Below are 11932 nucleotides of genomic sequence, written 5' to 3'. Positions count from 1 at the left end.
CCTAAAAATATGGTATTATCTGTATATAAAAAGCGTGCTTTTGTTTGTACTTTCCATGTTTAAATTTATTTGTTTGCATTTACAAAAAAAATCCGACCATTAAACAAACGATTTGTTACCTAAATTAATAGAGAGACTACACAAGTGTGCGGCAAACTTGGAGCTGGATTTTGCATTTGAGGGTTCATTGCAAAGGAGTCTCAGTAGTTTCGTGGATACAATATCGGTTGCTTCAGTAAAAATATATAACTATATGTATATACAAAGTTTGTGGACTCATTGTGCCTCCATTACAATGTGTGTGTGTGTGGTTGGTAATAATGAGGATTGGATGCAGGATTGGGTTAATCGTTTCATATGCTAAGCTAAGCCTAAGTCTTGGTTGCTATAAAACCTATAGGTTAACAATTTTCCTTGTCATTGCTATTTAGTTTGTTTCGTTGGAGATTGGATGATTGAGTAGTTGCGGTTGGTTTCGTGGTGAAGTGGGGCCCTAGTGCCGTTTTGGGCGTGTGGCAAGCGAAAGGCACCTCGTCCTCGTTCTCGTCCTCGGCTTGTTAATGCTTCTTGTTGAGTGGGATAACCACGCTTCGATTGGTTTGTCTATATAGCTAGTTTTTGGTTTCGTTATACGTGCTACTCCTGTTCTCCTTGTCCTCATCCTTATCCGCCAGCTGCTCTGCCCCAACACCCTGATCCGCCTGCTGCTGGTGTTGCTGCTCCTGGTCGATCATTGCGTTTGTGGCTTCAGTGGCACCGCTGGCAGTCTCAACCTTGTGCTTCACACTCCAATGCCAATTATCCATATGTCTAGCCTCTTCCTTGCCGCGCACGCTCGCCCTGCTGCTCGTCGGCGGCGTCGACTGCGTGGACTTGTCCATCTTGCGCTCCAGCTTCAGGTCAAGCTCCACGTCCGAGTCCATTTCGGTCTCGGAGAAGGACAACGAGTTGCCAGCGCGCGGCACCTGAATGCGTCGTCGATCCTGTGCGAAAAAATTGGTTTAGTAAAAGTATAGTTAGATAGATTCCAACATACCGTATTCAGAGTGGTCGGCTCCGAGATGTAGCCATCACAGTCTTCGTCCTCGCTAAAGAGCTCCGCCGTATTTACGGCGTATGTCTCCGGCAGACGGCACACGATCTGCGCCAGATCGATGAATGTGTACTCGTTGAGTGAGGCGTGATTTACACGCTTGGGTGGCTCCTTGTTGAACCACTGATTGAAGCGGCCCAACCGACCCGCCTTGGCCATGTTCTCAAAGTAGTTCTTGCCAAACACATAGCCCACGTCGCGAATCTCGTCGAAGCTGCCGAAGGCTAGTGTCTTATACTTATCGATCGGCGGCCGAATATACTCGCAATAGTCGGAGTTCTTGACCTCCTGCAAATAAAAAATGTTAAATATATAAAACTCAAACAACTTAGTTTGATTTCAGGGGAATTTCCTACCTCTAGTTGGCGCACGCAGGACACATAGGCCAGTCGGGATTGGATGTCTGGGAGGTCGGGCACCTTCACTGGCGACGTAAAGGGATTCCATTTCTTGTAGAGCAGCCACCAGCCGCTCAGGTCGTCGCCGTAGTTGGTGAGGTCAGTGTCATCCTGGGATCCCACATCGATGGCGATTATGTGAGCAGCGCCCAAATTGTGCATCACATCGGCTATTTGGTGACCAATGAATTGAAATGGCCAGCATGCATGTGGTTTTTTAGGTGATCGATGTGGAGGATATTGTGGATGCAATAAATATTTTCAGTTAGTGTGGTTATTGGTCTTGCGATATGGAAAAGTTCATTTAACAAAGTGCGTTTACAATTTGAATGCTTCTTAAAAGTGTACAAAGTATTCGATTCGAATGGTTTTCAATTGAAAAGAAATTTCAAAAGAAAGAAACATTTTACATTAAATAAATAATATTCCAATTGTAAACGCATTTGAACAGTCTTATTCTCCAGCATCTCAGTCAATCAGTTTTTACATTTGTGTATTTCGTAAGTGGATAATTTCGCGAATTCTTCAGCATTCATTTGGAATGTGGAATGTGTTGCAAATTTGGTTGAAACTGGATGGGGTCTTGGAAGATTGACTGAGAGTGCTGGGAGGCAGGCAAGTCGGGGAATTCAATTTCCAGTACTGGAGCGGACGCAGGGGCGGCGCAGAGCGTTGGAACAGGATCGTGAGTCGTGGATCGTGGTACGCCAATGTGGATGGTGTTTTTTTATCTTCTTTTTTTACCTGGCACGTTGTTCGTGTAGCAGCCATCAAGCAGCAGGTGGCCGTCGCGGTAATCACAAAATGGTGGGAAGACGCCGGCAATCGACATGCTGGCGCGGCAGTACCGCCACAGGTGGCCTGTTTTTTGTTTTTGTTTTTTTTTTTTTACCGCAGGTGGGACAAAACAACAACAACAACAGCACAATATTGTGGATTGTATTGTTTGTGGATGACACGGACACGTGAGATTGGATTGGATTGGTTTATTTCATTGTTTTGCGTGTGTGATAAAGACAGGTCGTGTGTTTCAAAGATAAAGAGAGAGAGAGAAATAGACACACTTTTATCCACGAAATAATGGTTTATTTCAGTGCTAAAGCTACATATGAAATCGGGTTTACTTATACGCATACAACAACAAAATGGTCTAAGGAAACAATTGGGGAATAAACAAACTAAAAAGCAACTCAAAAAATACCACCAAAAAACTAAAATATGTAGGTAGAGGAAGAACCAAAGAAACTTTGTGCACTCAATCATAGGTGTGATTAGTGTGTGTGATGCGTTATGTGTGTGTTTGTGTGTGTTTGGTGTGTGTACGTAAGTGGGAATGAGACAGATGGTGCAAACGAATGCGGTTTACCGTTAGAAATGCAGGACACGCAAACTATCAACAGGCAGCACTGGCGTTGCCAGCCCGAAAAAACTCTCAAACTTTCAACTTCTAGGAGAACAAGAACAACAAATGTAACAGCATCTCAGGAATTTTTGGGGAAAGAGGGTATAGAAACGGAGCGGAGCGGAGCGAAACGTAAGGAATGGAACGTGAGGAACGTGGAACGCAGGCAAGCATGATCGAACAAGTGGAATTTCCAACACTCTGCGCGCTCTGTGTGCCGAAAAACTCAGCTCTAGATTGGAAATTGAATGTGAGAATTTCTTTTTTTGGATTAACGCTCGGGGTTAAATATTTCGTTTTTTGTTTTTGTTAATTCTATTTGCTAGTTGCTAAGTGCTAATTGCTAATTACCTGGCAGATTATTCACATAGCCGCCATCCAGCAAGAGGTGCCCATCTTTAGGATCGCATAACGGCGGCATGTAGCCACTGAGCGACATGGAGGAGCGTACGTAACGCCACAGAGATCCTGGTATTTTAGATCAACGACAGACACATGCCAGCAATGATAAGTCGGTGGGTGTGTGTGTGTGTGTTACATTTTCAGGTGTTTTGTGTGTGTGTTTGTTTTTATTTTTGGGGGAGGAGAAGAGAAAAATAAGAAAGATTGAGTGAAAGTTGAGCTCTTTTTTTTGGGTTTTCTTTTGATCGAGGATAGAGGATAGAGGGAATATGGAATGGAGAATATTGGAATGAGGAGCACCAAAGGATTATTGGGTTTTAATGGTCGCAGCGATGCGGGGCGTGGGTTATTTAAAGGGTTGAAATGGGGAGCAACGAGTTTAGCCTCTAGCAAAAAGCCAATTTCGATTTTTGGCACAAGCTTGCCGAGCAACAACAACAACAGCGACAACAATGAGATTTTAATTTGATTTGTTAGGTTTCAAACAATGTTCAAAGAAAACGGCACATTCGATTTGGCAGCATAACGTCGATAGCTAGTCGATTCCACAGCAGAAAAGAACATTTAGAAAGGTGAAAATGCCTCTACAAAATTGCGCGTCATGGAATGTCTCTGTGTGTGTGTGTGGGCGTGTGTGTGTGCGTGCGCATTTGCGTGAGTGTGTGGGTGCGTGCCTGTGTGGGCGTCTCATTGTCTGGGATTTCATTTTTGGGTACACTCAGTTCTAAGGCTACCAAAGGCTCAAAAGGATCAGGAACCACAAAACGATACAATAGCAAATCAAAGGGGGGAATATTAAACTAAGAGACCATTAAAAAGGGAAATAGCCAAAGAAAAGATTAGCGCTAAAAAGCAAACCAAAACAGGGAGCATATACAATTTATAGGACAAAAAACAGTTTCAATGGGGTCGATTGAACTGAAATATCTACAATATATATTTTTCAACTATTCAAGTTACAAATTTCAATTTTGACATAATTTCTTTACAAAGATAAACTAGTGCAACATTATTAAATACAAATTTTAAGGTATTCAGCGCCAAATGTAAGTTTTCAATCAAAAGAGTTTCAAGATCCCATTAGCCGAAAAACACACACAACAAAAGAAGAAAAACAATAGAAAGCGAAAGATAATGACAGAGGGAGAGAGAGAGACACACATACAAAGCGTGGAAGGCAGAGAGAAAAAGAAGGCAAATCGGGAGCGCAATTGACTCACCATTGGTGTGAATGCGATGGCAACTGGCGGTGATGTCGGTGGTGAGTGTGAAATAGGGTATCCACAGGTCCTCGATGCTCACGTCCCCGAATGTGTCGTGGATCGTCTTGTTGAACTCCCGTCCGGAGAACATCGATGTGATCGGGTAGGTGAGGTCAAGTAGTTGTAGGAACCATTTCGTCATTTTCTAAAGTATTTATTTATAAATATATTTATATTTAATGGGCCAGAAATGGTTATAAATAACAAACCTTTGACCACTCGCGCGCCTTCTGCGTAACCGTGGTAATGTTACGCTCCGAGCACCAGAGTGCACCCATCAGGGCACCAATGCTGACGCCGCCCACCATGTCCACCGGTATGCCCGCCTCCTGGATGGCCTTCAGCATCCCAATGTGGGCAGCACCGCGCGCTCCTCCGCCGCCAAGCACCAGGCCAATCGAGTTGCCCGTTAGCCAGCGGGCCAAACGCGAGAAGTCGGAATGCATGTTTGGCTCGGACAGCAGGACGCGACTGTAGAGATCATTCTGAAAGGGTAAGAGATCATTGATTAGTCTACATTCACATTTGAAAGTTAAACCAGGAAGCTCTTTTCCAGTCAACTTACAATGCGGTATTGACTTTTGCGCGTGAAGATCCGCTTGACGCAGAGCACATGGTGGTGCTTGGTCACCCAGGGTCGTGCATTCAGCCAACTGAGCGTGTTGGCCGGCTTGGCATTGGTGGCCTCCGGATATAGCAGGACGAGCTCCTTCTGCGTACGCATCGCCAGTCGGTCAATCTCGCGCTCGAATTTCCCAACCAGATGGGAGCGATCGCCGAGGCCCACGATGAGGATAACGTCCGCCTGCCGCATGCAGCGCTGTGTCCAGGCGCTCAGCGAACTGTCACACTGATAGAGGGTGATGATGTTGCGGTCCTCCTGCTGCGCCAGCCACGAGGTTAGGCGGTACTCGTTGGCCGCCTCGAAGATGTTTGGACCCAGCTGCTTGCGCACCACATCGGAGGTCAAACGGAGCACGGGTCCTAGGCAAGAAACAAAAGTGGAGCATTAAAATTGGCGGGTATATCCGTGCAGCAGTGCAGCAATGTGAAACGTTACCGGACTTATCACTTATCCATCGTGTTCTGAATAAATCTTAACGGAAAAGAAGTGTAAAAGATTCTATATGCTGAAATCTGGTCATGTCTTGGACTTTGTACTCTTATGCCTTTTCACATTCCCATAAATATACTCTAAGATTATTAGATTCCACCAGTAAACATACGAATTAATGGCAAATAGTGAAAATAACTAACCGACTTTATCATCAAATCTTGCATTAGCTACAGGCACATAACGCTTATTCTCAAAATCAATTGCAAATTATCAAATACAAACAGTAAGAATTGTCCCACAGATTGAAGCGCCCACTAGCTTTATACGAACCTATGGCACAGAGCGAGTGGTAGAGCTCGTAGGTGAAGGGCGTCAGCGGCACCTCGTCGGTGATGGGCACCAGGGCCACCGTGGAGTACTTGTGCGTGACGGGATTGGCCTCGACGGGCGCGCCCGGCGCCCCGCTGCCCGAGCGCGTCTGCATCGAGCCGAGGAAGCGGTGGCTAAGGAAGCTAATCAGCTTGGTAACCACGATGGGGTAGCGCAGCTTGATGGCATTGAACAGGCCCTCGGGCAGCTTGGCCAGCTCCGAGTCGCGCACAGCCATCACCGTCGTGGTGCGTGACGTTTCCGTGATCATTTCGACGATGCCCACAAGATCACCCTTGCCGTATTCGCCGACAATCTCCTTTTTGCCACCAGGATGCGTGATCACCGAACGCATACGTCCGCTGAGCACAATGTATGTGCTGTCGCTGCTCTCGTCCTGCCGATAGACAGCTCTGCCCGACTCCAGAAAGATCCAGTCCAAGGCGTAGTCACACTGCCTCACCAGTGGCGATAGGCGGCGTACTACTCCGTTGCCCAGATCCAAAACAATGCGCGGTCGTTGTCGCATGATCCTGTCAAGAACACGAAACAATAATCATTCTTTCTGTTTTAATATGTAACTTGTTCAAACTCACTGGTATATGGCTGCCCGTCGAATGAAGGCTATCCTGCTGTTGCTCCTCGATCGTATGGTATACGCACTGGCCTCTCCCGTGAGCATGGCCAGTCCGCCAACGATTTCGCCAGGATGCACAAAGTGTATAAGCATGTCGTTCTTGTCCTGTTTGGCCCGCGTGGCATCCTGATTGCTCTGGTAAACGGCCAACGTGCCCGTCATCACAAACCAAACGCAAACATCGTCCGCATTGCCCTCGGTTATCAGGGTGACATTCGGCTCCAGTTCCCGCAGCTCTACAAAGGGCTCAATGATGTGGGCATCCTCCTCGGACAGACCCAACTCCTTGCGCAGACTGTCCACCGCCGACGACTGCACCAGACGCATGTCTATCGAGGTTGTGACGCCGGGTGCCTGCGGACAGGTGTGCGAGCCATCGGGCGTCATCTGAGTTATGGAACTGCGACGCGTGGACAAGTTGCCCACGGACTGCTGCTGCTGGTGGAATAGATCTGCATTCGGTGCATCGCCATGCACCTCGGTGAACAGATTGCTAGTGCCATGGACACTGCCATCCGGATTTGGATTGGGATCGGAGAGCGTGTGCTCCTCGCGCGAGTGTCGCGATGGCGATGGTGGTGGCCGGGTCACAGTCACCGAGACACCCGATCCCGTTCCTGTTCCCATTCCCATTCCCAATCCCGAAGCAGCGGACTGCATCAGATTCAGCTGGTTGATCACCATGGGCGGGCCATTGGCTGTCGCCTGGCGTGAGGACTGCGAGGTCTGCGAGTTGATCGGTCCACTCATTGTGGATACGCTCTTGTAGCGCATGTGATTCTGCACCAATTCGGCATTCAGACCGAGGTAGTTGCGCAGTGCGGTGAACAGGACGCGCTGTAGCCGTATCATAATCACCTGAATGACGCGAATCATCACGTCCGGATTATCCTGGAACACCTCTTCAAAGGCCTGCAAGTAAAGGGAAGAAAACAAGTTAGTGATTGTTCCCCGAACATATATATTCTAGTTAAGAATAGCACCTGCATTGGCAGCCGTATGACCACCGATTTCTCAATGGCCTTGGCGGTGACCGTCTTGTAGTAGCTGGGATTCCCCGACAGGACATCTATAAAGCTGAGCAGCGATGTCACCGACTCGCCCTTCCTGACCGTCTTCAATGATAGCGTGCTGCCATCGGCATTGGAGATATACACATTGATCATGCCCGACTGCACGATATAGACGCTGTCATCCGGATCGGTGATCTTGAACAGATAGTCACCGGCCATCAGCTCCAGCAATTGGGTGTGCTTGCACAGACGCAGAAAGATGGGCTTCTCGAAGTGGCCAAAGATGCGAATGCTCTGGAGCATATAGAGCGCATCGGGTGGCACTCGATCGCTGCCCTCGATTGTCTCCTCCAGATACTCGGCTGGCGGCTCCACGGTGCGCATCTCCAGCGGCATATTGTCCCGCCTCAGCTGGAGTATTCTTCTCGCGAATCTCATCACAGCCCGCCGCTTGTAGCCCTTACCGCTGCTATACATCTGACCGCTCACGTTCTTCATCTTGCGCAGCATACGCCGGCCATAGAAGAGCATCTTGTCCCGCTTCCGAAAGCGCAGGCCACGCAAATCGCCGTACGAATTCGTTACGGAACTAATGGAGCGGGCAAGCTCATCGCGCAGCCGCAAACGCGCCAGTCGCTTGAAGTACATAAACCAGGCGAGGAATAGCACGCCCATCAGGCCAAAGGCGCAGTACATGTACATCTGCAATGGAAAAGTGTATAAAATTGAGCTAAATTAGTGGGCTGCTCACTTTAAAGGCTCTCATTTCGCTGGCAGTCGCATTCGCAATTAGGATTCGATGCTAAAGTCACTCTGACAACTGACAACTGACAACTGACACACTTCCGGTTGACTTCAAATGCAATGTCATTTCGAACTGGTTCCGAACTTGACATATAGCCCTTAAAAAAAGCTTTTGTGACATTTAAGGATTATGTAGGGATGGCTCAAGTTCTTTTTGGCAATCTTCAAAGCAAATGAATATCCCTGATTATTTCCTATATCCAACATGTTAGCAAAACTGATTGCCACTGCAAGATTACATTTTCTCTGAAGTGCAAGCTTTCGTTACTTGATAACATTTCGCAATCATGTAAAACAAGGATTTAATTAGTTGCAACGCTAATTCCTCAGCTGCAGAACTGGAAACAAAAGGATAAATGTTTGAGGCACGACTTTTTGATGTCGTGTCCAATACAATTTTCATTTGCACGTCTATTTTCCACGTCGCCCAGATATTTTGGATGAATTATTTAGCACGCAGACACATGGAATTTCCCAAATGCAAGTGTCACGCCCGTGTAATCAAGTGCATCAGCTGTGTTTTGTTGTTAGTTTCCCTAATATTTCTTTTGTTTTTTGTTTGCAATTGTTATTGCTGTTATTGCACTCAGCACTTTGACTTTGAAACGACGACGCAACGTCGCTGCACATGTTTTGTTGTTATTGCCAGCGATTCTCAGTGAGTGGTTGTTGTTCTGGTTTTTGTTGTGACTGCAGTTTCTCTGGCGATTTGTTGTTGTTGCTGCTCCCCATTTGTTATTGTCTGCAGTTTCCGCATTTGATACTACACAGCGCGAAAAAGGTTGCCCTATCTATGTATATATCGCACATTTCCCATTTCGTGAATTATAAGTCAGCATGACGGAGTTTTGATTTGCTTCGATAAAAATAAACAAAGAATTTGCATATTTATAACTGGCTTTTTATTTTTTTCGCTTATAAGTTACAACATTTTCTCTCTCTGCATCTACTGTTAGTCTTTTATTGCCCCCAGCTATTATTGTTTGTTTACAGTTTATTTTTACAACAGGTTTGCCAATTGTACAAGAAAATATGCCATAAATTCCAATTGACTCAGTCGGTCTAATTGGAAGCCGAAGCTGCGCCACACACGCACTTATCCAATTGGATTTGCTTTGATCTAATCGGACAACACACACTCACACACGCATAGCAACACACGATAACGATAAAATTCGCGCAGTCACAAGGCGGCTAAATTGATTTGGCCCCAAGGGGTTAATTGAATTATTGAAAACTGATTTCGTACGCACCCCCCCGCCCACAACTGCACGTGCTTCTGATTAGCAATCGGTTATAGTTATCAGCACTGGTGGTTTAGTTTTTTAGTTTTTTTCTTTTTTTTTTTTTGCTTCGGGGTCGCCTGGCTGCCATTATCAATAGTATTGGCCGTGTGGTGTTATCATGTGGCTACTGTAGTCAGTGGTTTTGTGTTTTTCTTTCGTTTCGTTTTATGTAAGGCCACAAAACAATTTCGATTTGAAATGGTGACAAATGAAAACACGGAAGTTTCCCCTTTTCTTTTCCGGTCTTTCTCTTTTCTTATCGTTCTGCTGATTAGAGTCATACAATCCACATTTGCAACAATCCTAAGTCTATCTCGTTCTAATCCTTAGCTGGTGACTAAACCCCAATCAGCTGATGGAGATTACTAAAACTAAGTTATTTTGATTCTTGTGGCTATGATTAAGTACTACATTTAAGAATTTAACCCATGATGTTAAGTAATGTCTAGCCGACATTTATTTGTCGAGCTAAAATGTTGTAATAATTTTTATTTAAAAAATTTCCATAAAGATAATGGTTTACACATAAAAAAATGACAGACACAATACAGTGGAATTTTCTAACAGGTGTTTGCTCTTAATACTCAAGTGGGTTTTCTCGAATAAAGTTTGAAGTTTGTTTACTTTACTTTAACTACTTAGGTCTGCTTTATCGCTCATTCAGTGATTTTTATCAGGGGCCCCAATCTAAATGGATGTTGTTATTAAAAAGAAACCGTATTCGTAATAAAAATTTTGAATTATATAAAGAAATGTGACGTGAGTTTAAAAATACTTAGTAATCTTATATTGTATCTAGCTTGGACATGAACCCAACACAGCTGTTATCCTGCACAAGTAAGATCCACATGCTCATTTTCCGCTCTCGGTTTCTCTCCCGCGCTTTAAGCACGGACACAAGCCCCGAACAGCTGTAGTCCTGCACCCCCCTCTCTCAACAAATGTTATGAAGCTTTCCAGCTGCCATTCTAATCCTTCGCGACCTCTCGCTCCCGCACACATTGTCTTTAAACTGACTCACTCATACTTTAAACGGCAAACCAAAACCGGAGCCAAGGCAAACAAAAAGACAAAGAAAGGGTGAAGTGCACTTACCGTTGCAGTGATCTGCTTGGAAACATATTGACACCACGCGTCCGAAAATATTGTGTTATAGCTACCGCTGGCGCTGGCGCGCAGCATTTCCAGGACATCCATTGCGCTCACTTACGCGGCCAGTTTTCCAATGACTCCCCTCCGCTTTCCTTTCTCCCACAAAACTATTCGATTTGTTGTTTAGTTAACCGTTGGTTTTGTTGTTCTGCCTGTTTTGGCTTATGTATGTTCCGTTTATTTGGTAAATACGCAAGTGTAAAGAGGGGGGCGGGATACAGGGTGAATGGGGGCAAAGCAAAATCACAGCCCTTTGTTGTTGCCTCCGTCGCGTTGTCTCTCCCTCGCTCTCTCACTTCGTCCGTAGTTTTTCCTTAATATGTCGCGCTCTATCGCACTCACATTTACAGACACCCCCGCCCCACGTTTGTCTTGCTTTTTGTGCAATAATTGTTATAATGCACGCACCGCACAGCACAAACACACTCACGCACAGCAGAGAGCACAGCTTCTTTTGATTTAGATTTATTCTCGTGTTGTTTTTGCTGTTACGAGAATCATCAGAACCAAAGCAATTGTTGTTTTTATTGGTGGTTTCGTGCGGAAATCTTTCGTTTTCGTTATATATATTGTTGTTGTTGCTCTTTCTCTGTTTTATTCTATCTCTCTCTCTTTCTCTCGTGTTATAGGCGGAGGCGGGGGGTGGTTTGCCGTTTAGATGGGGGGCGTGGCAACGTGTAATAAAAAACTTTCTTAATTTACTGAGCCGAAATAAACGAGCATTTTGCTATGTAACTACAAACTAATAAACTGAAATGCACTCTAGAATTTTTGTTATTGGTATCGATTCGCTTTGTTGGTGGATTGAAAAACATCGATATGCCGGAAATCGATTGTTCCCAGCTGAGCCGAGCAGCCTGCCAGTGTGACCATATGTCGACGACTTTAGAACGGTTATTTTAAAATTATTTTTGAAATTCGAAAGTAATTTAATAATTAATATTACCAAAAAAAATCGTAAGACGTATATTAAAGAAAAAATCGTTTAGCATAGTTCTGAATATTTCCATATTATTCATAGGCCGTGAACAGCATTGTTACTATTTAGACAAATGCA

The 11932-nt window shown here is 45.2% G+C and overlaps 1 protein-coding gene across 4 annotated transcripts; it reads right to left on the bottom strand.

The window, feature by feature from the left end:
* Window positions 1-38: 38 nt before the first annotated feature.
* Window positions 39-11652, bottom strand: LOC6525370 (neuropathy target esterase sws). Of its 4 annotated transcripts, none has more exons than XM_039374447.1 (12): window positions 10819-11652; window positions 7604-8335; window positions 6580-7532; window positions 5945-6516; window positions 5123-5541; window positions 4767-5042; window positions 4516-4702; window positions 3245-3361; window positions 2236-2352; window positions 1450-1661; window positions 1037-1381; window positions 39-983 (listed from the first exon to the last, which is right to left on the bottom strand). In XM_039374447.1, the coding sequence occupies exons 1-12, from the start codon at window positions 10918-10920 to the stop codon at window positions 612-614; spliced, it is 4404 nt and encodes a 1467-aa protein (XP_039230381.1). In that variant the 5' UTR covers window positions 10921-11652; the 3' UTR covers window positions 39-611. The 4 variants fall into 4 exon arrangements, with proteins under 4 accessions (XP_039230381.1, XP_039230385.1, XP_015046272.1 ...); XM_039374451.1 differs by lacking the exon at window positions 10819-11652 and adding an exon at window positions 8385-8414; XM_015190786.2 differs by lacking the exon at window positions 3245-3361.
* Window positions 11653-11932: the final 280 nt, after the last annotated feature.

This window comes from Drosophila yakuba, chromosome X, assembly GCF_016746365.2.
Source record: "Drosophila yakuba strain Tai18E2 chromosome X, Prin_Dyak_Tai18E2_2.1, whole genome shotgun sequence".
In the NCBI taxonomy this organism is placed as follows: domain Eukaryota; kingdom Metazoa; phylum Arthropoda; class Insecta; order Diptera; family Drosophilidae; genus Drosophila; species Drosophila yakuba.
The sequence above is the reverse complement of the archived record's forward strand: the minus strand, read 5'-3'. Positions and strand labels throughout refer to the sequence as shown.